This window comes from Solanum stenotomum, unplaced genomic scaffold (genome assembly GCF_019186545.1).
Source record: "Solanum stenotomum isolate F172 unplaced genomic scaffold, ASM1918654v1 scaffold11373, whole genome shotgun sequence".
Lineage (NCBI taxonomy): Eukaryota > Viridiplantae > Streptophyta > Magnoliopsida > Solanales > Solanaceae > Solanum > Solanum stenotomum.
In genome coordinates this window covers 76,791-103,990 of record NW_026021534.1, presented here as the reverse complement: position 1 = coordinate 103,990, position 27,200 = coordinate 76,791, and the positions used below count along the sequence as shown (strand labels likewise).

The 27,200-nt window shown below is 32.8% G+C and overlaps 2 protein-coding genes and 1 non-coding gene across 4 annotated transcripts; 2 read left to right on the top strand and 1 right to left on the bottom strand.

Moving 5' to 3' along the window:
• Positions 1–8,493: 8,493 nt before the first annotated feature.
• Positions 8,494–8,610, bottom strand: LOC125849922 (U5 spliceosomal RNA). Its single transcript, XR_007444724.1, has one exon. It is a non-coding gene; the product is annotated as a U5 spliceosomal RNA (small nuclear RNA).
• A 6,289-nt stretch (positions 8,611–14,899) lies between these two features.
• LOC125849913 (phosphoribosylformylglycinamidine cyclo-ligase, chloroplastic/mitochondrial-like) lies at positions 14,900–20,556 on the top strand. 2 transcript variants are annotated; one of them, XM_049529868.1, is made up of 9 exons: positions 14,900–15,044; positions 16,163–16,551; positions 18,314–18,408; positions 18,477–18,578; positions 18,694–18,753; positions 19,325–19,497; positions 19,625–19,727; positions 19,830–19,988; positions 20,118–20,556. In XM_049529868.1, exons 2-9 carry the CDS (start codon positions 16,200–16,202, stop codon positions 20,286–20,288), a joined length of 1,215 nt encoding a protein of 404 aa, XP_049385825.1. In that variant the 5' UTR covers positions 14,900–15,044; positions 16,163–16,199; the 3' UTR covers positions 20,289–20,556. The 2 variants fall into 2 exon arrangements, with proteins under 2 accessions (XP_049385825.1, XP_049385827.1); XM_049529870.1 differs by having other exon boundaries at positions 14,900–15,048.
• Positions 20,557–21,421: 865 nt separating this feature from the next.
• On the top strand, positions 21,422–24,706 carry LOC125849914 (glucan endo-1,3-beta-glucosidase 13). The gene is made up of 4 exons (XM_049529871.1): positions 21,422–21,706; positions 23,605–23,943; positions 24,126–24,162; positions 24,387–24,706. The coding sequence occupies exons 1-4, from the start codon at positions 21,652–21,654 to the stop codon at positions 24,490–24,492; spliced, it is 537 nt and encodes a 178-aa protein (XP_049385828.1). The 5' UTR covers positions 21,422–21,651; the 3' UTR covers positions 24,493–24,706.
• Positions 24,707–27,200: the final 2,494 nt, after the last annotated feature.

The following is a 27,200-nucleotide window of genomic DNA, read 5'->3' as shown; positions in this document are numbered from 1 at the left end:
CACAAGCCATTGTGGGCATGGCTTATGGGGTGTCTATGTCGACTAGAAGTTGGGTGGGAAAACATAATTTGATGGTAATGTCGTTTGGTGAGTTTGAGATCATACTTGGGATTGATTTTCTAAGAAAGTTTCAGTTTGTTCCGTTTCCTCACTTAGATGGGATGATGTTCATGAACGAGAGCAATGCTGGTGAACTCATACTTCTCGCTGAAAGGTTCATAAACCAACAAAACATATAGCATAAAATTAAAGGCAAGATGGGGTCATTAGGCGAGCCGCAGAATGGTTCGGCAAGCTCGACACAGCTCGCCAAACGGCCCAACGTGCCTTCATGCAACCCACCTTCTCGAATTCAACCCCGTAACACCCGAAAATAAAATCAAGGCATGCATAACTCAAATTAGGCTTAGACCCAATGACACTCATGCACAACCCACGATTTTTCATGTCTTTCAAGGTACAATTTTCAAGAATTAACTATTTAACTCAGTATGGGCAAAATTAGTGAATCTAACAGGCAAACAAATTTTTTTAATACTACTAGAGAGGCCCAGCACACATCAACAAGGTAATATCATTGCATTGAGTACAACATCGATAGAAAGAACTCAGAGTTTGGGAACCAACCTTTTGTGCTGACTAAAATGGAATTGAATCGCTAGGCAGTAATGTAATACAAATTCCGAGCATAAATCAATAACTAAAAATACCCGAAAAATGTAAGAAATATAAAAACTAGAGTGCGGGTGTGAGTTTGGGAAGATGGAAAGCTGAGGGAAAGGGAATGAGTTTGAAACTTTTAAACCTTTGGCCTGAAAGACCGTCCAGTTTCGCCCATTCAGCGACATTAGTCAGGATCGCCAAACCATTCGGCGTTTCACCAAGTAACCACTTGCCTCGCCGAATTTTATAGAACTTCCAGTTATTTTGGGAGTCCAAACTACGGTCTCCGTCGGGATCGCCGACATGATCGGTGATTCGCCAATAATTTTTTGTGTTGGCCGAGTGTTACAGACTCCAATGTAAGTTGGTCTTGAGTCTAACGGCGGACTAGTTTGGGGTCGCCGAACCGTTCAACGATTCGCTAATTAGACATGTTGCTCGCCAATTTTCACTTTTCGTTCACTCTCCACGCTTCCATCTGCACAATCAACACACCATTATTTTATCAAAGCAACATAAAGCAATAAAGAGTTTTGGGTTGCCTCTCAAACAACACCTTAGTTAACGTCGTGACACGACGCAAGTCCACCTTCAAACCTCATTTTTGGGGATGACCATAATGTCACTAGGCAAACCCATTTTTTGTCTCGGATTTAGGTGAGACGACATCTGACCTATTTGGGTCTCCAGCTGCTTGATTGATACTGAATGGGAGGTGACGGTCTGGCTCAGGGTCGACATATCTTCCTTCATTTCTTTCAAGATCTTGTCCAACCCCTCAACTTTGTTGAGGATACGAGAAAGCATATCCTCGGACCGACCACCTTCAGAATCCTTTGACTTTTGGCGCTCATGGGGAGGAATATACATGTCTTTCTCCCCATCCTTTCAGTTAGGATTTCAATCCCTCCATTCTCTGTCGCGATCCTTCCAACCATCTTTTCTAGCCCAACCCTGGTTACCATCCTACATCGGGTAGTTTGAACGATAACCACCGCCTTGGTTGGCTAAAAAATTTACCTCTTCATTATACAAGGCTTCAAACTTCATCTCATCAGGATTTACACACCTGACCCCAACGGCATTGACACTACGGGCACCAACCCTCATGACATTTTTGGATAAAATGTCCAGTTGTGTCATGATTTTGGCCAAGTTTTGGTCTCTGTCATGATCCTTTTCCATCTGCCCTTTGGATAGCTTGAATGTGAGAGGGGAGACCTGGTCATCGCGGCTGTACCACGCTCTGTTGATGGTTGTCATGCCATCTAGGAGTTGGGCTGCTATTGCATACGGTTGCTGCATCAAGCCTTCGGGTGAAAGTTGGTCAGCAACACCTTTGTTTACCGAGTCCAAACTCCGGTAAAAGTATTGTAGCAGCACATTATCCGGCAAACCATGGGTTGGGCATTGAAGCATCAACTTTTTGAACCGCAGCCAAGTTTCGTGCAAAGGCTCTCCTTCTAGACGCTTAAAGCTTTGGATACTGTCCTGAAGAATCATTATTTTTGAGGAAGGGAAAAATCGCACATTAAATGCGGTGATCAACTCCTCCCAAGAAGTGATGAATTCGTGTGGTAACTCCGCCAGCCATTTGCACGCTTCTCCCATCAACGAGAAAGGGAATAACCTTAACCGGACTAACTCCTGAGAGATGTTTTTGAAAGAGAATGGTCCGCACACATCTACGAAGTTTCGAATATGCTCGTAAGGATCCTCATGCGCCAATCCGCTAAAAAGTCCTTTTAGTTGCAACATAGTGCTCGTTATATGGAACACTGCATTTCCTTCGGCCGGAGGTAAATGAATGTCCCCAATACCTCCCATGATATGGGGGTCATTATTGTTGGGCTCTTAGACATCGTTAAGATTTCCGATGTCGTCTTGATGGCCCACATGGCTGCCGTTGCTGCCATTAACACTCATGTTTCCTGAAATATTTACACAAAACAACGAAACAAAACTACAAATTAAGAATGTAGAACTACAACTAAAAAGAACAAAAAAAAATTACTTCATTACAAATTCTCAATTAACACCACTCCCTGGCAGCAGCGCTATTTTGATGTTTGCGTAATCAAGATACAACTTCCAATTCAAGTGTCTACGATCGTACAATAGTAAAGTAACTCAACCAAGGGTTGGGGTCAAGTCCTAAGGGAGTAGTTTTGAGAATTAATAGAAAAATAAAATTTAATTCTAATTAGTCATAGTTATAGACATAATCAAATATAAACATACTAAATCTAAAGGGGGTGAAACAGGCGTCAATTATCAATGGGGGGTTTTGCATTAATTAACAACTACAAACAGTGAAAATATACGAACACAAGATAGAGAGACAGGATTCTTGGGATGTGATAGGAATACGGGATAAACTAAATTGTCGGGTGCATGCTTTTGATAGTAAATTGTTGAGTATTTGTGACTAGGCTAGACTATAGTGGGGGTAAATTCTCTCTCGAGCAACTTACCCCGAATCGACTCGGTTTCTCTCGAACACCTAGTTGCCGCTTTAAGCACAGCCTCCGCCTTAGCCCATTCACTCTATCGAGCTAAATGTGTGGGAGAAGGACTAGGATTCACTCTCTCGAGCTGAACTCATATCGACCCAATACCACCGGCTATCAATTTAGTAGTCTTAGTTTTACGACCTCTCTCTCGAGCAAGCCGAAAATACTAAGATGAAATCGTATTTGCAACTACAACTCCATTAAGTTCATACACAACTACTAAACGAAATCACATTTAAACAACAAGTAAACCATCAACAAGCAAGACCCAACAGATAATCTAACCTATATTCACAAAATCACACCCCAAGAATTGGGGTTTTAGCTAGACATGTAAAATAGATAAAAATTTATACCAATATCAGTTTCCACTAGCTGGGTATGAATGATTAAGTCTTAAAACACATCAAGAGTGAAGAATCTTTGAGACCCAAGTCTAATTTCTTGGAGTTGAAACCCTTTGAATCTTCAAGGTCTTAGAACAAAGTCTCCAAAACCCTCTAAAACTTAAACTCTCTAAAAAAACTGTAAAAAGTTCTAAGAATAATAGTGATATGATGCTAAGCTAGAAATTTAAACAAGCATTTATAGTGTTTGAAAATGTGCTGCGAAGGACCCTTTGGCGAAGTTAGTCGGGATCGCCGATACATTCGACAATTCGCCGTTTGGTTGATTTCATCGCCTTCCTGCTTTAAGCTTTAGGCTTTAGGCTTTAGGCTTTAGCCTTTTCGCGTTCTGAGTCGTTGGGCGATATGGTACTGCTTCGCAGAACTGTTCGGCAAGACGCCAACTGCTCCATTGCATCGCCAACTTGACCTTTTCCTTCAAGGCCCAGCGCACTAGAACAAAAGGCGGTCTCTAGGCCGATCGATGACTCGCTAACTGGGCTCGACGATCTTCAGGCCTTCATTTCTTCGTTCTTTTCAGCCGCCTTGTTCCTTCTTGCCAAGTAGTGTCCATGCTTTGCCTAAAACTCAAAATACCTGAAACTTAAGGATTTTCATTAGATATGAAGACAAAATATGCATTTGAGGACACTAATTCTATCAAAATATAGCCCTAAATGAGTCCAAATTATGGACTTATCATGAAGTTTTGAGATTGGATAAAATTAGGACCATAATTGTAGTTTCATAAATTACAGATTGTGGTATAGTGACCAGAAATATGATCCCTAAAAGAGTTGTATGGGCAGCTATCAAATCTCATTGTTGTTGTTGACGGCGGAGACAATAAGGATGGGTTGCGATCAAATTTTTTTGGTCTCTTAATACTTTTTGACCTTTCAAAAACTTGGTCAAACAGACTATAAGTCATAAAGAGATCTAAATGAAGGAAGGAATTAACAAACTTATATGATTATGTATATTTATGACGATATATTTCTGTTACACCCCAAATTCAAATCACATTACAAAAATATATTGGTTCAAACAAACATAGAAGAAAGGTACAAACCTAAGAAGTGATCATCATAATTCGTATGATCAGTTCCATGACTGTACTTTATTATTACAGAATTAAGCTTTTATAACAACACACACTTATATTATTGTGGAAATTAGTAATTTAGCAATTGCAAGGGTCACAAGTGCAGTTTGATCCACATTTGCATCCATTTCCTCCTTCTGCTTTCTCCTCGACCATTTCATAGCTACAAAATTATATTACAAGTAATCTTTAATTGATTTCCCAATTTAATAACTATATAGTATATGTTTAAATAAAAATAATAAAATAATAGACCTACTTGTTGATGGGTGCAACACCTTGAATTATGGTAAAGGTGGTGGACTTCTCCATGTCCGGGTACATTCCACATCTACAATAACAAAATTTCATCAACACACACAATTGTTCTTCTACGCCGCTAAAAAATCACTATTTTTCTAGTAAAAAATCTTCGGTGGTTATTTCATTAATTTTTTTTATTGAATCGGTGAGAAAAGAAAAAACAGTAATGTTTTCATACGAAAAAAATTTAGATAGTTTCTCAATATTTCAGTGAGAATTTGTTTCCCGTTATGCATATTTCCAGTGAACTGGTTCAATGAAAATGAGTGGAATAACATGTACTACGATACAGATTTTCCACTTATTGAGATGGAAAAACCCATTATTTCTGGTGCATATTGATACACTAAAATTACACCTCCCTAAAGAAGTATAAGCGATCGTTATCAAGTAAAGAACCCAACTTGTAGGTTGGGGTCGATCCCACGAGGAAAAATGGTTTGAACTTTACTTTAACCAACACTTGTATTCAATTAGTCAAATTACTTCTAGAAACAGGTAATTAAAAGGGGTGGGGGGGGGGGGGATTTTGTAAAACAAATTGTAATAATTCAGTAAACAAAAGTTAATTATGGTTGTTGTCAAGATAAGAGAATTAACTAGGGTATATGTATTCCCCACAAGCTCATAACGCAGTAATCCTAGTAATAACAATCATTTCCTAGTATNACTTGCACTAGCTAGTAGGTATATATAGGGGCACAAGACCCATAAAATGAGCATGACATTTTATTATTTTGGTATAATGGAAAAGACAAAAGGTTTATAATGCAACGTCTTCTCTTAGATCTGTTAGGAGAATCAGAAATTTCATGTTGTTGAGTACATTCTCACGTTACCAAATTTTTATTGGTTTGATTTGTCTTTCACACTTTCTCCATTTGTGTTTGATAGAGCTAGTTTTATTAGGAGTAACATTTAATAAATATTTGCAATCTTCAACAAATGATCGCAAGAGAATAATGTTTTATGTCTTTATTTTAATAAGCTTGACGTTAAGTAAACCATCTGTTTGCTGCATGGATACTTTTACCACAGAAATTTTTTAGTGTGTCTCACATAGCTAACGGTAGTTGTGTCAGACTCCTTTTAATATAAATTTGAATCCATTTTTTTTTTAGTTGTGCGAGACATATAGTAAAAAAAAATTCCTCGTTCTACTAAAGGATGTGTGATAGGTAGTAAAAATCTTTTTGCCCTTAAAGATTTTAGATTCGATTATAAAACCGAGTCCTCTTTTATAAAGATCGTTGAAACCTTCATAATGAATTTTCAATATTGTGAATTTGAATAAATCAGATTAGTGCATTTTGGATGGTAAAAAACTAAGAGATGCTCACAAAAAAATCCTTTTCTTTTTCTATTTCTAACCGTCCAATATGGTGTTTCATCAATCATCAATCTCTTTTGCTTTTGGTGAATACATACCAGAGGCTCAGCCAGAATTTTTATTAAGCAGGTTAAAAAAATTTTAAAAAATATATATAAACTAGTCAAAGGGAGTTTAACATTTATTGCATATACATAAAAAATAATTTTAATCATTTATAAATAGTATATTTTTTTATCGAAAGAGAATGGAATAAATTTCTGACCATAAGCTGACTTCGCCCCTACGTACCATACCTCTCAGATATCTTCTACTAAAAGAAATATATCATGGGACTCGAGGGGTGTAAAATGAGCATGTTTCTTATACATTAAAGCCTATTTTAATCAAGTAAAATACATTTTAAAAAATCAAAATAAAACATCACACATATATTAAAGACCATTTTGGTCATTTTCTCATTTATTATACGTCTATAACAATATTTGATATTTAAATCTCTAACTTCATTTTTAATTTTCTCACGTGTTCCAAGTTCACCAGAATTTTGTCGTTTTAGTTTCATTATTCGACCGTATAAAGTTTTATTAAAGTTATGTCTTCGATAAAATATAATTAATAATTATTATTTTCATTATAAATAACAAATCAAGTACATACATATTGTAAGGTTATCATGAAGAAATAAAATAACAATAAAAAAATTAATTAAAATATTTTTCATCGATTATAATAAAATACTATTATAAAAAGTAAACATTATAGAAAATTCTCACTAAATATATCTGAAAATCCTTGTTAATAATCACTCCAACAGAGTAAAAAGCAAGTAGCAAAAATAGCAATAATTAACGATTTTTTTTTGCCTTGAGATAAATCATTTCAATAAGATGCAATATGCATTAAGTCCCGAGAGAACTCCAAAGTTAACCGTGCCTAGGAACTCTTTACGAGTAATAATTAAAAATGTTGGGAAAGGCAAGCACAAAATAAATGTGCATGATAGGGCAATAGTGGAAGAATATCCAAGTCAAAACTTTCCCTTCTATTCAAGAGAAGACAAAAAAATGCAAGAAAAACACTGTTGGAACAGCAAACAAATCAACCAAAGCAAAGAAAATAAATGAACACACGAGACACCAAGTTTAAAGTGGAAAACTTCTTCGGTGTGAAGAGTAACAATCACAAGGCCAAAGCTACACTAAAATCAACAAGATTTACAAAAGTGTTCTCCAAAATGACAACCAATAAAGTGCCAAACAATAAGCAACACAACTGCAAGACAGTACCAAAAATTAGAGAAGTAAAAAAGGAGCAAAATCACCAAAATGCAGCTATTGTTCACGAGCTAAAATCGGGAACTACGTGACTCCAAATCACCTCTCTCAGTTCCCAATCAAAGATTAAGTTGACAGAAATAAATTGTCCAAATATCCGCTCAATCGAATAAGAAACGAAGCGGGAATCGCGATTTGAAATTGGCTCCTAGGGCTTGTGCAAAAATATGCATTCTCTCACTTTTCTCTCTATATAGCTACTGATCTAATTCTTGTGATACTCCAAAATAAGATCCAAAAATAAAGTCTTACATATGCACCATAAATATTGGGCTTATGAGAAAAGTGGGATAGTCAATTAGGCTAAATTTATTCACAAATAAAATGAAGGAGACTCAAAACCTTGAACTTTTATCTATTCACGTAGAAAGAGAAAAAGACCCAAAACCCAAAAAAAATTATTTGGGGCTCAATCTTGCAACGCTGGAAATACGCGATCGCGAGAGGGGTGAGAATGATCGGACAGCTAAGGGTTTTTTTTTTAACTAACTAGACATCCAAATTCTTTAACCACCGTGAAGAAATTATAAACTAGAGATCAAAGGCTACCACATCGACCAATTGACAATATAACAATTTTAAAAAGAAGGGCAAGTACATTTTTCATTTTTTTAATTGTTGTTGTAGTAGTACTATTTGATTTTCGAGTATTTATGTTAAACATTACCATGTGTTTAACAATTTATTGTATTTCTTAATTAATTGACATCAGTTCCACTAATATGATTTTGTTTATTTCCTAAATCAATAATTTATTTTTGAGTTAGCAAAACAATGCACCAATAACTATTTAAAAAGTTTTTAAAATGTCAGCAACGTAAATAAAAACAACATTAGTTTAAACTAGAATTGTTGGGAATCTCAGCTAAGAGAACCCCTCCAAAAATTGGCGTATGCCACTTTTTGCAACACACACACGGTATTCTTTAGTAAAAGGCGAAAGAATAGTTCGCTATGTGTTCATTGCGTGGCTGCGTGAGTTACAAGTCAGCACAAGGAGCTATTTTTATGAGGGTTGCACATGCTGCTGCTTCACTCGTAGCCGATGTGGGATTTACGTTCTACGTTGTACTATAATATAAGTCAATGTATGAAAAACTTTCAAAAAAAAATTCAAACATTAGGCCTTAAGTAGGATTTTTTAGCTTCATTTTCAATAATTACAATTTATAGCTATACTTTGGTTTGCTACGAATTTGTATTCGTGGTACTTTTTCGCTGATTTCAGAGAAAAATTATAAACTGATTTGTATGAAAATGAATACATATTAGGAGGAGAGAGACGTGCGAGATCAAAAGAGGGAGGAGAGAAGATTGTATTTTGTATTTATTTTGCATTGTGTTCTGTATTTATTTAATGTATAACCGTTTTGTATTTGAAATACAACTGTATTTATGATCTCTCCTCCCTCACTCAATCTCGCTTTTCTCTCTTCCCTCTCTTCATCTCAAATACAATTGATACAAGTACGTCTATTTAATATATCAGGTACCTTTTGTAGGTATTGAAGTGCTTTGAGCGAGTCAAGATACAAGTTGTCAAATTTCTTATAATTTTTCTAGTGTTCGGAGAATAAGTATTTATCTTTTTGCTACAAATATAAGATTTCTTGAAGGTTTGTGTAATCAATACAATGACTATAATATGCGTTTGGTCTTGATCAATTATAAACTTTAAATTATTGTGAAGTTTTGAGATTGGATAAGATTAGGACCACAATTGTAGTTTCATAAATTACATAGATTGTGGTATAGTGACCAGAAATATGATCCCTAAAAGTGTTGTATGGGCAGTTATCAAATCTCGTTGTTGTTGTTGACGGCGGAAACAATAAGGATGTGTTGCGATCTGATTTTTTTGGTCTCTTAACATTTTTTGACATTTCAAAAACTTGGTCAAACAGACTATAAGTCGTAAAGAGATATAAATGAAGGAAGGAATTAACAAACTTATATGATTGTGTATATTTATGATGATATATTTCTGTTACACCCCAAATTCAAATCACACTACAAAAATATACTAGTTCAAACAAACATAGAAGAAAGGTACAAACCTAAGAAGTGATCATCATAATTCATATGATCAGTTCCATGACTGTACTTTATTATTACAGAATTAAGCTTTTATAACAACACACACTTATATTATTGTGGAAATTAGTAGTTTAGCAATTGCAAGGGTCACAAGTGCAGTTTGATCCACATTTGCATCCATTTCCTCCTGCTTTCTCCTCAACCATTTCATAGCTACAAAATTATATTATAAGTAATCTTTAATTGATTTCCCAATTTAATAACTATATAGTATATGTTTAAACAAAAATAATAAAATAATAGACCTACTTGTTGATGGGTGCAACACCTTGAATTATGGTAAAGGTGGTGGAATTCTCCATGTCCGGGTACATTCCACATCTACAATAATAAATTTCATCAACACACACAATTGTTCTTCTATGCCGCTAAAAAATCACTATTTTTCTAGTAAAACATCTTTGGCGGTTATTTCATTAATTTTTTTTTATTGAATCGGTGAGAAAAGAAAAAACAGTAATGTTTTCATACGAAAATAAATTAGACAATTTCTCAATATTTTAGTGAGAATTTGTTTTCCGTTATGCATATTTCCAGTGAACTGGTTCAATGAAAAATGAATGGAATAACATGTACGATACATATTTTCCACTTATTGAGATGGAAAAACCTATTATTTCTATTAGTGTGTATTCTTTTGTGGTGCATATGGGTAGAAAAGGAAAAAAAGAGTGATGTTGACATATGCGGATTTAAGGTGGATTCTATCTAAATTCATTGCTTTTACTTGAATTATATACCTAATTAAGTTTAGACGTGTCTTTGAGATTTTGATTATACTCTAGAGGATACTTGTGCCTTGTCCCCTATAAATATCTAAATTATTCACTGATAAAGAAATTGAAATTTTAACAACACAAAACATTATATTAACGTTTTCTCAATTCTAAAGTTTTCTCTCATCATTTTCTCGTTTAAAACACTCATAAAGAATATTCATACCGGAATCTCTGATTCCAGAATGAACACTTAAAGTTGTTATCAAAATAATAATTGAAGCAATGACACTTCAATTTTACTGATTTGCTCACTTAGCTTATTTAATTATATTGATGTTCTTTATACGCTCTTCAAACAACGTCCAATCAATCTCCATATTTATAAGGGGAAATTGTATGAAATAACAAAATTATTAATTCAAATTAAATGTTATAGTCATAGTTTATTTTATTTGTAATTCGCAGCAAACATCCATTTTTTTTGTCATCTGGTTCGGTATACAATTACTCATTTCGATATACAATTACCCATTCGGTATACAATTACTATTTTTTAGTTTGTTTATACAAATTCAATTTGTTGTTTGTATATATTACCAATTCAGTATACAATTACTATTGCTTAGTTTGTTTATACAAATTCAATTTGTTGTTTGTATATTTTCCATAGTTATACATAACAAGACATGTTTGTATAATCTCTTTATGTATATATGTAGTAATTTTGTTTATATACAGTTACTATGTTTTAGTTTGTATACAAATCAATATACAGATTATCGAAATATACAGATCAAGACATGAGAGGTTTTTATGTATTAGTATACTGAAATATACAAATATAGTGTATATGTATACCAAAATATACAAATGCACTGTATATATATACCAAAATATGCAAATACAGTGTATATGTATATCGAAATATACAGATTAATAGTCATAGCAAACATAAAGTTTGCTATGAATCACAATTATACAAACTATAGTTATAGCATACAAATATGATTTTTATATTTGTTAAACCTAAAATTTACTCTTTCTTTAACCTTCCAATAAATTCAACTAAATACCATTTTTTGAGCAAGCAAAAATTATATATAAAAATCCATTAGAATTGTAACTTTGGTAAACATGGATCCATAATTATAAAAAGGGAAAAGGGTCTGATATACCTCTCAACTTTGCTATTTGAAGCTGATATGCCCCTTGTTATGAAAGTGGCTCACATATACCCTTACCGTTATACAAACGACTCACATATACCCCTACCATTACAAAATGAGCTCACATATACCCTTCATTTAACGGAAGTGAAAAAAATAATTTTAAAGTTATATTTTTGACTTTTTAAAAAAAAAAATCATTTAGGGGTATATAGGATTCTTCTAGCAAAGTTCAAGGTATATTTCAATTTTTTTCATACATAAATTATTTTTTGACTTCTTTGATTTTCATTATTTTAGTTTCTTATTCTTATTTTATTTTTTTCTTTCATTCCTTAGTGTAAAGAAAAAAAATTTAAAACTATTTTTTTGTGGCTATATTATAATTTAAAACAAATTTTTTTTTGTCTATATTGTAATTTACTTTTTGTATTTGAAGAAAAAAAAATGGTCATCTATAATAAGTTTTACAAGAATATTAGTGAAACATAAATAAATTTGACCACCAAAATAATAAATCTAAATTAGTCATTGAACAAAAAAAAAAAAGTCAAAAAATATGTTTAAGGAAGATTAAATATACCCGTATGGGATTATAGTTTTTTTTTTAAAAATAATAAAAAAAAATTAAACTAAAATTATTATTTTTTCATTTTGGTTAGAGGGAAAGGGTATATGTGAGCCATTTGTATATAATTAGGGGTATATATGAGCTACTTTCATAACGAGGGGTGTATCAGCTCTAAATGACAAAGTTAAGGGGTATATTAAACCCTTTTCCCTTATAAAAATACGATGGATTCAATGTGAAAAACTTTAAAAATTGAATAGATAAAATTTAAATTCTAAATCTGCCTCTGAACAGATGCATATGAAAATGAAACATAGAGATAATATATACCACTATGTCCTTCAAGTTCTCAACCTTCTTGTATCATATAAGTTTAATTCATTCCGAATCTCTTTGGTCTCGTTGTCTCCACCATGCATAAAATGAATTGGACATAATTATTCAGTGCAAACTAAATTATATTTATTTTAATTATTTGACTATTTGGTACTCTATTAATTATTTGGCTAGACACATGATAGCGTTTCACCAAAAAAAAAAATTAAAAATTAAAATCCCCAAAACTAATAAGTGCATAGTTAAAACGAATAGACTTTAGAGATTAAAGATGAAGTAAAAGGAAATATAAAGATAAAAAAGGCTTTTTTTTAGCTTAAAAAGGTGATTGACTAAAAACAATATATCTCTAGCAAAAACAATACATAAATTTAGCAAAATTTATCTTGCTAGATGTGATAATTGAAAGAATTCTGTTCAACCGTCCAAAGGCATAGGTCCAATGTTCCTATTTTTAAAATTCCATAAAGTCCTAATCAAATTTTATACAAATTTAGTTTAGGGCCAAAAAAGAAAAAAGTACACAATCGATATATGTAGTTATTGCACTTAAAAATAAATAAATAATTTTATTAAGGTAAACTATGTGTTTTTTTTTTCTTCTTTTTTTAATCCCTCCCTAGGAGCTCCCACCCCTTTTGCTCCCTTGGTGACTCGAACTCACAACCTTCGGATTGAAAGTGAGGGGCGCTTACCATCCGATCAACTCCCTCTCGTCAGGTAAACTATGTGTGAGATATTATGAAGAAGTAAAATACACAATCAAAATGAAAAAAATATTGTATATGATTATGTGGCAAATAACGATTGAAAAGTAACTCTATAAAAAAAAATACCCCACGAAGTAAAGATCAATACTTTTTCTTACACAATAACGGGTCGTTTGCTAGAGTGCATTAACAAAAATAATGCTTAAATTAGATTTGCGTATTAATAATATTGTTTGGTACCTTTTTTTCCTTCATGGTACACTTCATTGTGCATTGATGAGTGTATTATTAATACTATGAATTTTATATATTAGTAGATCTGTCAATATAGGCTAACACGCTCCATTTGGACCAATCCATACAAGCTTTGAATTTGACAAGTCGGGCAAGCTACTTTTTTGTGGGCTAGAAAATGGTCAGCCTAGCCCATAAGTGCGTTGGCTACGGGCTCTACCGGGCACACACTTTTTTAAAAGTATAATTTTTTAAATCAAATTATTATCATAAATATCGATAAGACAATAATACATAGTGTTAGTGTAACTACTTGTTGATCAATCCACAAATAAAATTATGTTTATAATATTTATTAAGTTTTATTTCAAGTAAAAGCAAAAATAGCTAAATAGAAATATTAACCTAATAATTTTCCAATGATCATAATAAAACACAAAAACTATGACAATATTCCATATGCTACGACCTACATAGTAATTTCTATAATTTTTAGAGAATTTTTATTTTATGTAGTACATATTCTATAAACATAATTTATATTTAAATTATAATATTTCAAATTTTAAATAGGTTTTGAATTTGGACTCTTATTATTTTTAATACTTTTTTATAATTTTATTTTTTAATTGATTTTATTTGGCCCATGGATTGTCTTTATCCATATTTCTCAAGCCCTACAAATCAGCAGACTTATTTAGGCCGGGCTAGATGAGCTCAAAAAGTCTTAGTCCAATCCTATCAAATCACGGGTTAGACCAGACTGGCCCAACAGGCCTAGCTTGTATTGACGGCTCTTGGTATTAGTAATGCAGAGGAATTTAATACATGCATTAACATGGTTAAAGACCCAATGGCCCCTCAAAAGTACTTTTATATCTTTTCAACCAAAATTATGGAGGATGCTTTTATAATAATTTTTTTTATACAATGCATATTTTTTTCAATACACCAAACCAAACAATATGTATAACTAATGTAAGCATAACTAATGCAAATATTACTAATGTAAGCATTATTAATACACTCTATTTATCATTATTTCTACACACTCTACAAGCAAATGACTAAATTCAACAATAAATATCATTACAAATCTCATTTTTTTTAAAAAAATTATTGAGATAGTCTTATTAATGCGAAAATTAATATGGGATTAGATATGTATTTTCGCTGAACAATAAAAGTATTTGGAATTTTGAGATCCATGCATATTCATTCTTTTAATCGAGTATTATTATTTTATGAGTGAGATTAGTGCGCCATTAAAACTAAAGATTAACCATTTTTAAAAATAATTTACTTTTGAAGGACATAAAAATCAAAGAGAGATTTTATTCATATAGAATTAAATTCTGAAAACAAAAAACAAAAAGAATATTATTTATTAAATAAAAGGTCCACCTTTAATAATTTTGAAAAAAAAAAAGTAAGTGAATATTATAATTAACCAAATTCAAAGAAATTTAGGGTAACCCGTACTTCTTCCAATTCCTTTACCGCCATTATACTTCTCCTATACTTCTCCGGTGTTCGCAGCTTCTTTGCTGCCATTGAAGTCTCGAGTTCTCCAAGTAGGTACTTTCTTCTTCTTCTTTTTTTCTTATAGTCTTTTTTTTTTCTGGTCCTCATTGGTGATTACATGGATAGGATTTTTGGCTCTGTTGTTTTCGGGTCGTATAAACTTCGAATTTCTATGCTCTTTCTTTATTTGTATAATTTTGGTATCTGTTGCTCTGCTAGTTTTTGGCTTAAAAGACGGTGTTTTTTTACTAAACCTTAAATTTTGTTGTTATTAGTGAGCTGAATCTGTTTAATTGGAGAAGAATTAGTATTTTGGATTGAAATAGACTACTATGTTAAATAGTATTTGATATTGTTGTTGTGTTAACTGGTGCTTGATCGTGGTGTTCGCGTTGTTTGGTGGTGCACTTAATTTATGATTAAGAAGAATGTTTAATTAGGGTTTATCTTTGGCTTATTTTGCAATCTTTAGGATTTGATTCTAACCAAAAAGATATAAACTGCTAAATTTATTGGCTTTAGGTTATGGAATAGGGAGTTGATTTTGTAATTTTCTAGTATCTCGTGTGAACTATTTGGGTGCGAATGAATTGGTAAAGTGAACTGAATTGGTAGAGTGTATTGGCTGCTAAATGTGGTCCTCAATGATGTCTTTGTGCAGTTCCTATTTGCTGTTTGCATTGTTGGAGATATGGTAGCTGCATGTATAGTTCATGAAACTTCTTATCTTATTTTTTCGGTCTTTTAATTTCTTTTGTTCTTCTTTGTATCTATAATCTGATTTTATTTTTCTGGTCTTACTAGTTATCAGCAGTGTTGAGTTTTGAAATTGATTTATGTGTTATTAGCTATCACTTTTTGTAGCTAGTGTTGTTCTTGTGTCAGGTTTATTATTTAGACTTCCATATATTTGGAGCAAGAGCAAGTCCATGTGTTAATTTGTGAAATTATTTGTTTGAAGAGATTACTATTATTGTAAAATTTCTTTTCGACATAACCATTTTTGATGGCAGGTGAAGCATATATATATGTATGTGAAATTCACTAGAATTGTGAATTAAATTTTCAACCCATGATTCAAAAGTAATGGGTCCAATAATAAGAACCGTGTCAAATTTAGATTATGGATATGCTTCTGACTATGTTCTCTTTTGTTTGGTTATTTTAGTTTTTTGAGCTTGAAGCAGCTTTTTCCTTGGGTTGTCATGAACACGTCTTGTGGAGCAAATTTGGAACTATCGAGGTGCATTGCTGCATCCCCTGTTTGTCATTTTAAATCCTCGATCTTTGAGCCAAGATCATGTGTACCCAAGCTCCAAGACTTCTCAAAAAAGCTATTCCCTTTATGCAAAGATATAAATGCTAGAAGTAACAGGGAGAGAAGCATTCCATTCTCTGTTACTTGTAGTGCCAGTCAGGTTGACACTGCTGCAGATGAGCCCAGCAGTCTTACATATAAGGATGCTGGTGTGGACATCGATGCAGGATCAGAGCTTGTGAAGAGAATAGCCAAAATGGCACCTGGAATTGGAGGATTTGGCGGACTCTTTCCATTAGGTATTATTTGCCTTTAGCCTACGTTTTGTTGGCTAATCCTTTTACATGGCATCTTCAATTGAAAATCTTGATTCATTTGTTTAGTGAAAATGTAATCAAGATTTGCGTGTTATAAAATTATAAAACTCAAATGGACAGTTTGATCAATCAGCTGGTGCCATGACAAAAGTGAAATACTTTAGAAAAAATGTTCTTAAGCTTACTCTTATTTAGTTTTGTATTCTATGGACAATGACTTTGAGCTCTTTAAATCAAGCTTGTATTCTTCTTTTAGGTGAGAAATGTTAGCTTTATACTGAGGATGGATGCCAGGGTTGTACCTTTTTGTTCTTTAAATATTTGTGATGACACCAGTCTCTGGGTAATGCTGCATGCACCTTGACTAATCTAATGTGCAGCTTGCTACAGTACAAGCACAGTTGAGGAGTAATCCTTCTCATCTAAGCTGGAGTAAATGGGCACACATGTGTCACTACCTGCAAAGCCTGGCAGTCTCTTTTTTGTTCTAGCAGTAGCATATGGCATTTAAACAGAAACAAAAGTTTGAAATGAAAAACCCAAGTATTAAGAAACAGTGATGTTAAAATTAATTTAATCAAAAAGAAGTTCTTATGCTCATTTACAATTATTATTTTTTATGACCGTGGCGTCCATGCCAACTTGTGTACACCTCTGCTACCTTCCACGGGATATCGGTAGCTGTGTCCACCAAGGCTTAGACACATAGGTAGAAATCATCTAGTGTTTTTGCGTCTGATCAGATTTGAACCTGAGGCCTCATTGTTCTCAACCCGCTTAATTGATTTCTAGGCCACACCCTTGGGTGCCCAGCTATATAATGGCAAAGCAACTTCTGTTCTCAGGGACCAAACTACGTCTTCTCATAGGTTTATTTTGCATTTACATTGCTGATTTACTGGTGGGACTAGAAGCAATCTTTTTCTCCTATGGGTTCTTTACTCATTAGGGTCAGACATGTGTTGTAGTTTTACCAAAATAACATAAGTTCAGGTCCGTAAGCTTATAACTTGGTGTACTGATGTCCACCATTTCCACGAAAGCAGGTTTGTCTTGCGAAACGAGAAGTAGTTCTTGAAATTAGGCTACTTTTTACTTTGTAAGGTCATGCATTTTTTAAGCATTCAGTATTACACTATGCAACATTACCACTTTCTTGGTGCCTGCAACTACTCAAAGTTATAGTGGTAAAACCCACCAAAGGAGCACCATATGATTTTTAATTTTTGCTTTTCTACCAGCTAAGACAAGTCCTTTTCCTTTCTCCCACATCTCTTATTTAAATTGAACCCTTAAGCAGAAGGTGGATAAACTAGTTTCTTCTCAGTTTAATATTCGTCTGTAAATCTGAAAATCTGAATTAGCCAGTCCAAAGTACAAGTTATATCATTTCCAAAACCTGTTCTTACTGATGTTGAGTATCATTAACTGATGGAGTCACAATGCAACTGAGCACAGACAAGTTTGTCCAACTGATTAATGCAACATTATAGTTGTTAAGACTTGTAGGTTATGGTTTTATGGAGTTCTAAAAACCTTAATTCCACTAATCCTTAGCTTGTTCCTGCTCAATATTCCCCTCTATATATATTTCTGCTCTATTTTCCTAATGGTCTGCGTAACCCATAGTCAAAGTATATATTTTTCTTTTTCTTTTGTTCGTTGTTCTTTTGGTCTTTTTTATGTTGTTACTGATCTTAATTTTGTAAATTCTTCTTTTTGGGTTTTTTCTTGTACTGAGCAGGGGATTCATATCTTGTGGCTGGTACTGATGGTGTGGGGACAAAACTTAAGTTGGCATTTGAAACGGGAATTCATGATACCATTGGAATTGATCTGGTAAGTTTGATTCATCTTTTTATGTGTTTTTGCAGATATGCAAGAACTAATGGTGTCTTTCTTACCAGGTTGCGATGAGTGTTAATGACATTGTCACTTCTGGAGCAAAACCTTTATTTTTCCTTGATTATTTTGCAACTAGCCACCTTGATGTTGACCTTGCAGAGAAGGTATGTCTGGCCACATATATCTATCTCCACTTCCTGGCGTTCCCATAGCCTTATTCAAACTGGTGTGTTGTGTCCTTTTCCTGTAAAACAAAGTTGGCTTCTTACATTTATGCAGGTCATAAAAGGTATTGTGGATGGTTGCCAGCAATCTGACTGTGCTCTTCTAGGGGGAGAGGTACCTATAACTCCATTTTTCTTCTCAAAAATCACTCCTAGTAAAAAAATGTGACTCATATTCTGCAGCAAAAGCATTATATATGAATGACAAATATTGAGCTGCTCATTCTAACAAAAGAATTTCAGCATGGAGTTGATTAGTTTGTGCTGCTTTTTCTAACAAAAAAATTTCTGCATTGAGTTGATTAGTTTGTGCTGCTTTTTTTTTGGTTGATATGTGCATAGTCATTGAGACATTCTGGATCACTTATCAAAACTTGTAGCATGTCATTTTCCTGCTTCATCACACCCTTCTTTTTTTGCTTGTGCTATTATGGGTTGTTAGTATACTACTGCATATAGCTTCTCTCTCTCTCTCTCAGGTGCCAAATGTTGGTTTTGTTTCATGACATGGAAATGTGTTAGGTAAGATGTGTTCTTTTTAAGTAGAATTGGCTGATGTGATCTAGTATATTTGTTGAGTGTGAATAATGACATGCGTTTAATTATTATATGTTTGGTAAACCATGGCATTGGAATTAGAAACAATCTTCTTTTATTGCACTCGGTTGATTTAGTGTGCGTTTCAGACTGCAGAGATGCCAGATTTCTATGCCGAAGGTGAATATGACCTCAGTGGGTTTGCTGTGGGCATTGTGAAAAAGGATTCAGTTATTGACGGGAAAAATATCAAGGTTGGAGACGTTCTTATTGGTTTACCATCTAGTGGAGTTCATTCAAATGGGTTTTCTCTTGTTAGAAGGTTTGTCTATTTTGAGAGAAATTATGTATTTAAGCCTTCAAAAATAATTTGATAATTTCATTTCCTTTTGACTTACATGCTTTTCTTTCCTTCCGTTGAATGATATGATAATATGCTACCTGTGTAGGGTTCTGAAGCAAAGTGGTCTTTCTTTGAAAGACCAGCTTCCTGGTGAATCTATTACACTTGGTGAAGCTTTGATTGCTCCAACTGTTATATATGTTAAACAGGTTTCGCCTTTGGTTTTCTTTTCTTCTACTTGTATTAATAAAAAAATTCAATTTTTAATATCGGGTATGCAGTAATGTGTTTCACGGATTTGGAAAATGCAGGTTCTTGATATTATTAGCAAAGGAGGGGTTAAAGGAATAGCCCACATTACCGGAGGTGGCTTCACTGACAATATCCCTCGAGTATTTCCTAAAGGCCTTGGAGCCCTTATTTACGAGGGCTCTTGGACAATTCCTCCTGTTTTTAAATGGATTCAAGAGGTGAGTATCTTTTGATACTTGCTTGAATGTTCTTCCCCTAATTACTTGCACATGAGATACTAATCGCGTACACTTCTATTGCATGTTTTTTTTCTCTTTAATGTTTGTGATATGGTCATTGGAATGTAGGCTGGAAGAATAGAAGATGCTGAGATGATGCGAACTTTCAATATGGGTGTTGGTATGGTCCTTGTAGTAAGTCCAGAAGCAGCTGATCGGATACTTATGGAAGTACAGAAGACAAGCATTGCATACCGGATTGGTGAGGTTGTAAAGGGTGACGGAGTAAGCTATAGCTGAAAGCTACGCAGGTGGTTATCGGAGGATAGACATGACGTGATGAGAGTTTTTTCTCCTACCTTCGATTAAGAGTTTGAAATTTAGGAGCCTCTCTTATCGATCGTGTTTATGGATCTTTGTGTTCGTCTAACAACCAATGCATAGACTCTTAAAGATGTGTTGTGTTATGTGTATTAGTGTGTCATTAGTTACATCTGTTAGCCATGAGGAGGATGTAGACAACTTCAACAGATTTTGAAATAGTTTTGCATGGAGTTTAGCAAATCATTTCCGCTATATTCCATTGTTATTAGAAGTGTCTTCTGATAAGTGCTTCTTACACCAACTCTATTCTATTTTTTCCATTGCAGGACAGCCAAAATGGTTGAGAATATACCACGAATAATAAGTCATAGATATTGTGTTACTATAAATTATTTGATTAAGGCTAAATTTGACATTTAAAAGTTAAATTGTTACTCCCTCTGGTCCATATCAAGTGAATTATTGGGGTTTGAAATACCCTTTAAGATTGAAGGACATAATTTAAAATTACTTTTCATTATTGCGCTTATGATTGGTTTCAAACTAATCTACAAAAAAAATGTAAAGTAGTAGTTAATAAGAAGTGTAAATATGAAAAAATGTCCCAATAATTTTCTGGAAATTTGAAAAAAAATTCTTATGTTGAACTACTAACTCTTAATAATTAATTAACTTAATATGGATGAAAGGGAATATAAATACAAAAATATTTCATTTTTTTGGGATTGATTAAAAAAGAAAATGAGTCGTATGAATTGAGGATTGAGGGAATATATTGACCCTTTCTCGAGGTAATGATAAACTCTGTACATTTTATTTTTACCTTCTTCAAACCCACTTATTGTAAATTACTTGATATGTTATTATTATTATTATTGGAGTATATCTTTGAGGAAAGGTTTATCGAAAATATTTTTTTTCTCAAAAATAAATATAATGTCTATTTACATTTTTACCCTTCCTACTGGACACTTTTATTATAGTTGTAATGGCAACTGGCAAGTCACATCTAGTAAGATCTTCCAAGGAGCTTTGTAAAGGGGTCCACACACATACTCAAAAAATAAAAATGTTGTAAATTCGATATGTAGTTCACCAAGAGGCTTAAGCTTAAAGTAGCTCTTGTCAGCACAAGTACTTACCTTCCTCAGTGTTCATTACTCACATCAAAAGAGGAAAAAAGAAAAAGAAAATTTCTCTTCAAGAAATGCTTTGATTCCTCTTCTACTCTGCATTTAAAAGTGGACATTACAACACTTATCTTTCTTTCATAAGTAAACACAAAGACACAAGAAACTAGTTAGTTGTGCCATTTTTTTAAAAATAATTTTTCAACTCCATGGCACTTAAAGATTGGATCTTTTTGAGCTTCTTGGTCATGAAATGTTTTGTTGGTAATGTTTCTTCTTTCCTTCAGCCCTTACTATCTTTCATGTTCTAGTTTCTAAGACCACTACTTTCTTGATTTTTGTGTTATTTATGATGTTTTCTACTTAGTTTTTTAGTAATGAAATGTCTAGTTTAATTTCAAGTTTATCCCATAGACTTGTTTTCTTCTATTCCATTGTTGTAATGTCTAGGAGAAAGCTTTAAGCTTTTTTTGTTTGTTTGTTTGTGAAGTGCATACTCATTGGTATGGGGATTTCTTGGCTTGTTTAAGGTACATTGTTTATTTGAGCTGAGGTCTATCGAAAACAGTCTCTCAAAGTTAAGGGTAATGTGTGCAAATATCCTACCCTTTTCAGACCCCACATGTGGGATTACATACAACAACATATCGAGTGTAATCCCACAAAGTGGGGTCTAAGGAGGCTAGGTGTACCTAGACCTTACTCCTATTTCTGAAAGTAGATGCGTTGTTTCCAATAGAGCCTTGGCACCATGAAAAACAAATCAAAGTAGTTCGAAAAAGGAAATAGCATAAATGATTGTTGTTTAGTGAATATTGTTAATGATCTTGAAATAGAACTATTAAGAGTGGAGGTTTTTGTTAGGTCTAGAAGAAAGCTTTAACTTTTAAAGGTTTTTGTTTGTTTGTTTGTGAAGTGCATACTCATTGGTATGTGGATTTCTTGTTGGGTCTATCGAAAACAGTCTATCACAGTTAAGGTTATGTGTGAGTATATCCTACCCTTTTCCGACCCCACATGCGGGATTACACAGAATGCAACAACATAATATCTAGTGTAATCCTACAAAGTTAGGTCTAGGGAGGCTAGGTGTACGTAGACCTTACTCCTATCTACAAAGTTAGAGACGTTGTTTCCTATAAACTCTCTGTTCCATGAAAAAACAAATCAAAGTAGTTTGAAAAAGGAAATAGCATAAATGATTGTTGTTTTTTATCAATGCTTCGCTCTACAAGGGAAGAAAGGAATAATGGTAAAGGTGACAAAAAATGAAAAAAGGAAGATTTATTTATTGATATAATAAAATGGTCTCTTTCTTTCTGACTTCAGATTCAATTGCTAAATTTTCCCAAATAGTAGTTAAATGAGAAAAAAAGAAGACAATTTGTTTAACAAAAAGTTAATTATAATCTGAAAAATAGTTATTTTGATGGTTAAGTATATGAGATAAAGATATAGTTTACTATTAATTATTACTACCCAAACAGAGTCCTCTGTCATAGCTCTCTAAGCAAAAGATGAATTCCTTTTACTGAACTAAAGAAAACATTCATTTTTTTGATAAGGGGACTAATGAAAACATTCATTTTTCTTTTGCTGTCTGAAGTAGTTCTTTATGCTTTAGCTCAAACGATATAGTTGTCGTTAACTTGATAAACTAGTAACACCAAGAGAGTGGGGTTGCTAGGAGCTATGTTGCTCGGACTATTCAAAAATATTGTCAGGGTCTGTGTCATGTCCTCTAAAAGTAGTACATTTAATAGAGGATCCGACAATAATTTTGGAGAGTCCGGCACCATAGGTTAGGTGTCCTAAAATGTAGAAAATGTATAGAGAAGGTTAGTTTTTCATCATTCTTTTGTCAGTGATCCAAGAGTTTTGTTGATAGTGTGTAGAGTATTTAACCCGATTTGATTAAATTGTCCTACAATAGAAGGAAACTCTTTATAGCAAGTTTGATATAGTAACTTTAATAATAAAGTATTAACATGTGATACTGTCAGTGTATATAACTTAAATATTTGATCTCATCGTTTAGATTAGTTTTTCGCACAATATTGCATTGTACACAATAATTATCTATACTTGGAATTGGCATAAGTTGTGTTTCTTATTCATTAAAGTTGTTCTATGTTCTTACATTGCTACTATAAAACATATAGTGCTAAAAGTAGAGGGCATGGTGCAAGAGAAGGAGGATGCAACTATTCCAATTACAACTCTATCACCTCCTGAAGGCAACACAACATTCCTTGGTGGCACAACATGGTGTGTGGCACGGGCCGGGGCTCGACAGTTTGATTTGCAGAATGCATTGGACTGGGCTTGTGGATTGGGGATGGCGGATTGCAGGCCCATCCAAACCGGTGGCCCGTGTTTTGAGCCCAATACACTTTTATCCCATGCTTCATTTGCTTTCAATACCTACTATCAACAAAATGGAAATTCAGATATTGCTTGCAATTTTGGAGGAACTGCTATGTTGACTAAAATCAATCCAAGTAAGCATCTGTTTGGCCTTTCCATGACTTCAGTTTCTAAAGAACTTACGCCCCACTAGGCATAACATAAGTTCGATTGCTAAAGGACAAAAATTAAAGATCAATTCATTTGAAGGACAAAACGTGCAATTTTATGAAAAAGAAACATAATGCCTTAACATTTCCATTGTTTTATGTTTTAGGTCATGAAAAATGTATTTATGTTACATCCAGTCCCAGGTAATGTCGACTATTATACGTAACTTCTCTTTTCATGAAACATTATATTGCTCGAATCCTTCAAAATTATCACCAGACATGTCGTATCTTTCAAAATCATTCATTTTTTGAGGATCCGACATAGGTATAACAATATTTTTGAAGAATCTGAGCAACGCAACATACATATGAAAATACCTAAGCATCCCTATTAACCGGTCTACTCTTTTTATTTTGGTTTTAAGGATTGAGAACATGAAGTCTGAAGCACCTCCATTTCCCAAAGAAAGGTTAAGCATTATGTGGTGGAAAATAGCTATGATTCTTCTTCTATTGTACTCAGGAAGTTGAGATGTAATTTTGCTATATGTAAAATTAAATTTAAAAAAAGACCACTTTTTTGTTTGGGAGAAAGTAGAGGGGGGCATAATCAAGAAGAGATACTATGATTAATTAATTAATTAAGATATTTATAGCTCTTTGGGACATTCTTGGAGTGGTTTAATTTCTTAAGTATATTCCTTACTCTCTTGTTGTATTAAGCATCTCAACCATTGAGAAGAAATCTTTTTTCTTTTTGTTATAAAGAAAATTCAATGCTGATTAGTTTATACAACTGTTGATTACTTTAGTGATTAGTAAGAATTTTGAGTGATTTTTTTGGTCTAGTCAACATTTAGGTGTGTTTTGCTAATTGTTGAGTGATAGTTTAGGTGGGAAACTCACGCTCGCAATAGTTCAGATATGAAATTCAATAAAGTGGGATGGTCTAGATTTGTTTTTGACTATTAATGCAATTTTAAACTTCTATTTTATATTTTGGTCGTGTTTGGTACGAAGGAAAGGAAGATAATTAATCTTCTTAGAAAATTGGATGAAAATATTGAAAGCTCAAGAATCCATTTTTTTGGTTTTGGGGTCCAATTCATAATCTGATTTTATCCCTTTATTTCATTATATCATATGGTGAAGCTTTCTTGTTAATATTTATTTTATTATAATATAGAAATATTGTGAGAGGTGAGAGAGGATAGAAGTGTGGGGTAGTGGGATGAGAGTTGGGTTTGTTCAAAATCGAACTGAAAAAAGTCATTAGTTTATCATTAATAGGTTATTAGTTAGCGATTTCAATAACAATTTTGAGTTATTTTTATATCGAGTTATCAATTTTTCACTATCTCAAACTTTTGTTTATTTTACAAGGTGTTAGTGATCGCTTTTGAGCAAGATGAAGTATATCAATTCAAGTGCATAATTCACTTAGTTTGTTATCTTGTTTCTAATTGATTTTCAATAATTCCTTTAATATTAAATCTTAACGATTAAATCAATATCTGAATCATAACGATTAATAATCAATTAATCGATATTTTAATGATTCTATAACGATTTAGTATTCCACAAATATAGAATTAGTAAGTCAAATTGAACCGAATCAACGAATATACAACCCTAACAAAAGCTACTGAGGTGGAAATGGCCATTAATGTGAAATATCATTTGTTACTCTTTATTCTCCCAAATTTTTACATGAAAAGTTATTTTTGTCATTCATAAGATTTTCTTCCGATCAATTAAACATGAAAAAAATTAAAAAATATATCTTCGAATACACCTTTTTGTCTTAACATTTTTTTTCTTGGGCAGAGGTCATGGCAGTGACAGGACATAAGAGGCCAGCCATTTGCCTTTATGCACGCCTTCTTATTGTCATTTTCCTTTTGTTTCTATTTCCTCTTTTTGTAGAAAAGTTTATTTTTATCGTACATAATTTGTTACTTTGACAATAGATTTTCAAATATTTTTGATAAATTATTTTTAGGTGAAGTGTTAGATGAAGGTTTATCATGTATTTGATTATAATTTTTGGGTAAAATATTTAATATTTTTAAAAGAAATATAATTTATTTTCATATGTACTATAAACTATTAAAAATATTTATAAATTTATATTATCACTTATAATGAACATGTTTCGTGAAAAGTTATGATAGTGAATACAACTGATATGAATGTAAAAAAAAAAGGAAGAAAATAAAAAGAAAATACTATTAATTTGTATACGAAAAACTACTATAACTCAATTTGTATATGAAAAACTACTATTACTCTTGAGATGAGAAGTAATTTTGGAGAGCCAACTCAAATAAAAACTATATAAAATATGTATATAACTATATAAATTATGTACAACAGACTAGGACTGAACTTCAAACTATAAATTATGAGTGTTTTATGAAATATAAAAATTTGGGATAGTTTTTAACTTTTTAAAAATTCCAAAATAATAGAATTTAGCCCAAATACTAATTTTTTTAACGTTTGGAAATTTAAATTTTTTGTCAAATTTTTTTATTAAATAATGACAAGTTATAAAACCAAATAATATTTGCCAAGTTTTTAGTTTCAAATATTTCTAGCTATTTGATTATTATCAAATATTAGTTATGACAGTCAATAATCTGATATAACCAAATAATATTTGCCTAATAGTTTTTTTCTTTCAAATATGCCAAGAAAAAACTTCAAACCTTTAAGAACTAATAATCTGATAATAAAGAAATTAAAATCATTATAAAAACTGCTAAATCAATAATCCATTATTAATAGACCAATATTTATTTTGTTCGAATTATCAGTTTCGATTCGATTTTGAACCTGGATCCTTCTTGAATATTCCCCTCACATCAATGATGAAGCTAAAGCTGTTGTAATAGTAAATGGACATTATTCTTGTTACTTTTAAGAAAGAGTATTTGAAAACACTCCTAAACTAGAGGTGAAATAACACCTAAATTCTCATCAAGTTTAAGGGCGTTTTCAATACTTCTCTTGGTTTTTTATTAAGAGTTACATGTCATACAAAAGTTTGACCACTTGCTATGTCTTGTGGCAAATCGGGGTGTATCTAAGTTTAGTTAGTCAAGTAGAAGGGTGTTTTTAAGGTTGTCAATAGTTCGAGAATGAAACTAATAATTTGCGTCAAGTTTAGAGGTGTTTTCAACACTTCTATATTACTTTAATAGATGGCCTTCCTACTGGCCAGCCAGTTACTGCAG

Coding starts and splice junctions, on each gene's coding strand:
- LOC125849913 (XM_049529868.1), top strand. CDS start 16,200: ATGAACACGTCTTGTGGAGCAAATTTGGAACTATCGAGGTGCATTGCT. Junction 18,409..18,476: donor ATACCATTGGAATTGATCTG/GTAAGTTTGATT, acceptor CTTTCTTACCAG/GTTGCGATGAGTGTTAATGA. Junction 19,498..19,624: donor GGGTTTTCTCTTGTTAGAAG/GTTTGTCTATTT, acceptor CTACCTGTGTAG/GGTTCTGAAGCAAAGTGGTC.
- LOC125849914 (XM_049529871.1), top strand. CDS start 21,652: ATGGCACTTAAAGATTGGATCTTTTTGAGCTTCTTGGTCATGAAATGT. Junction 23,944..24,125: donor GTTGACTAAAATCAATCCAA/GTAAGCATCTGT, acceptor TTTATGTTTTAG/GTCATGAAAAATGTATTTAT. Junction 24,163..24,386: donor TATGTTACATCCAGTCCCAG/GTAATGTCGACT, acceptor TTTGGTTTTAAG/GATTGAGAACATGAAGTCTG.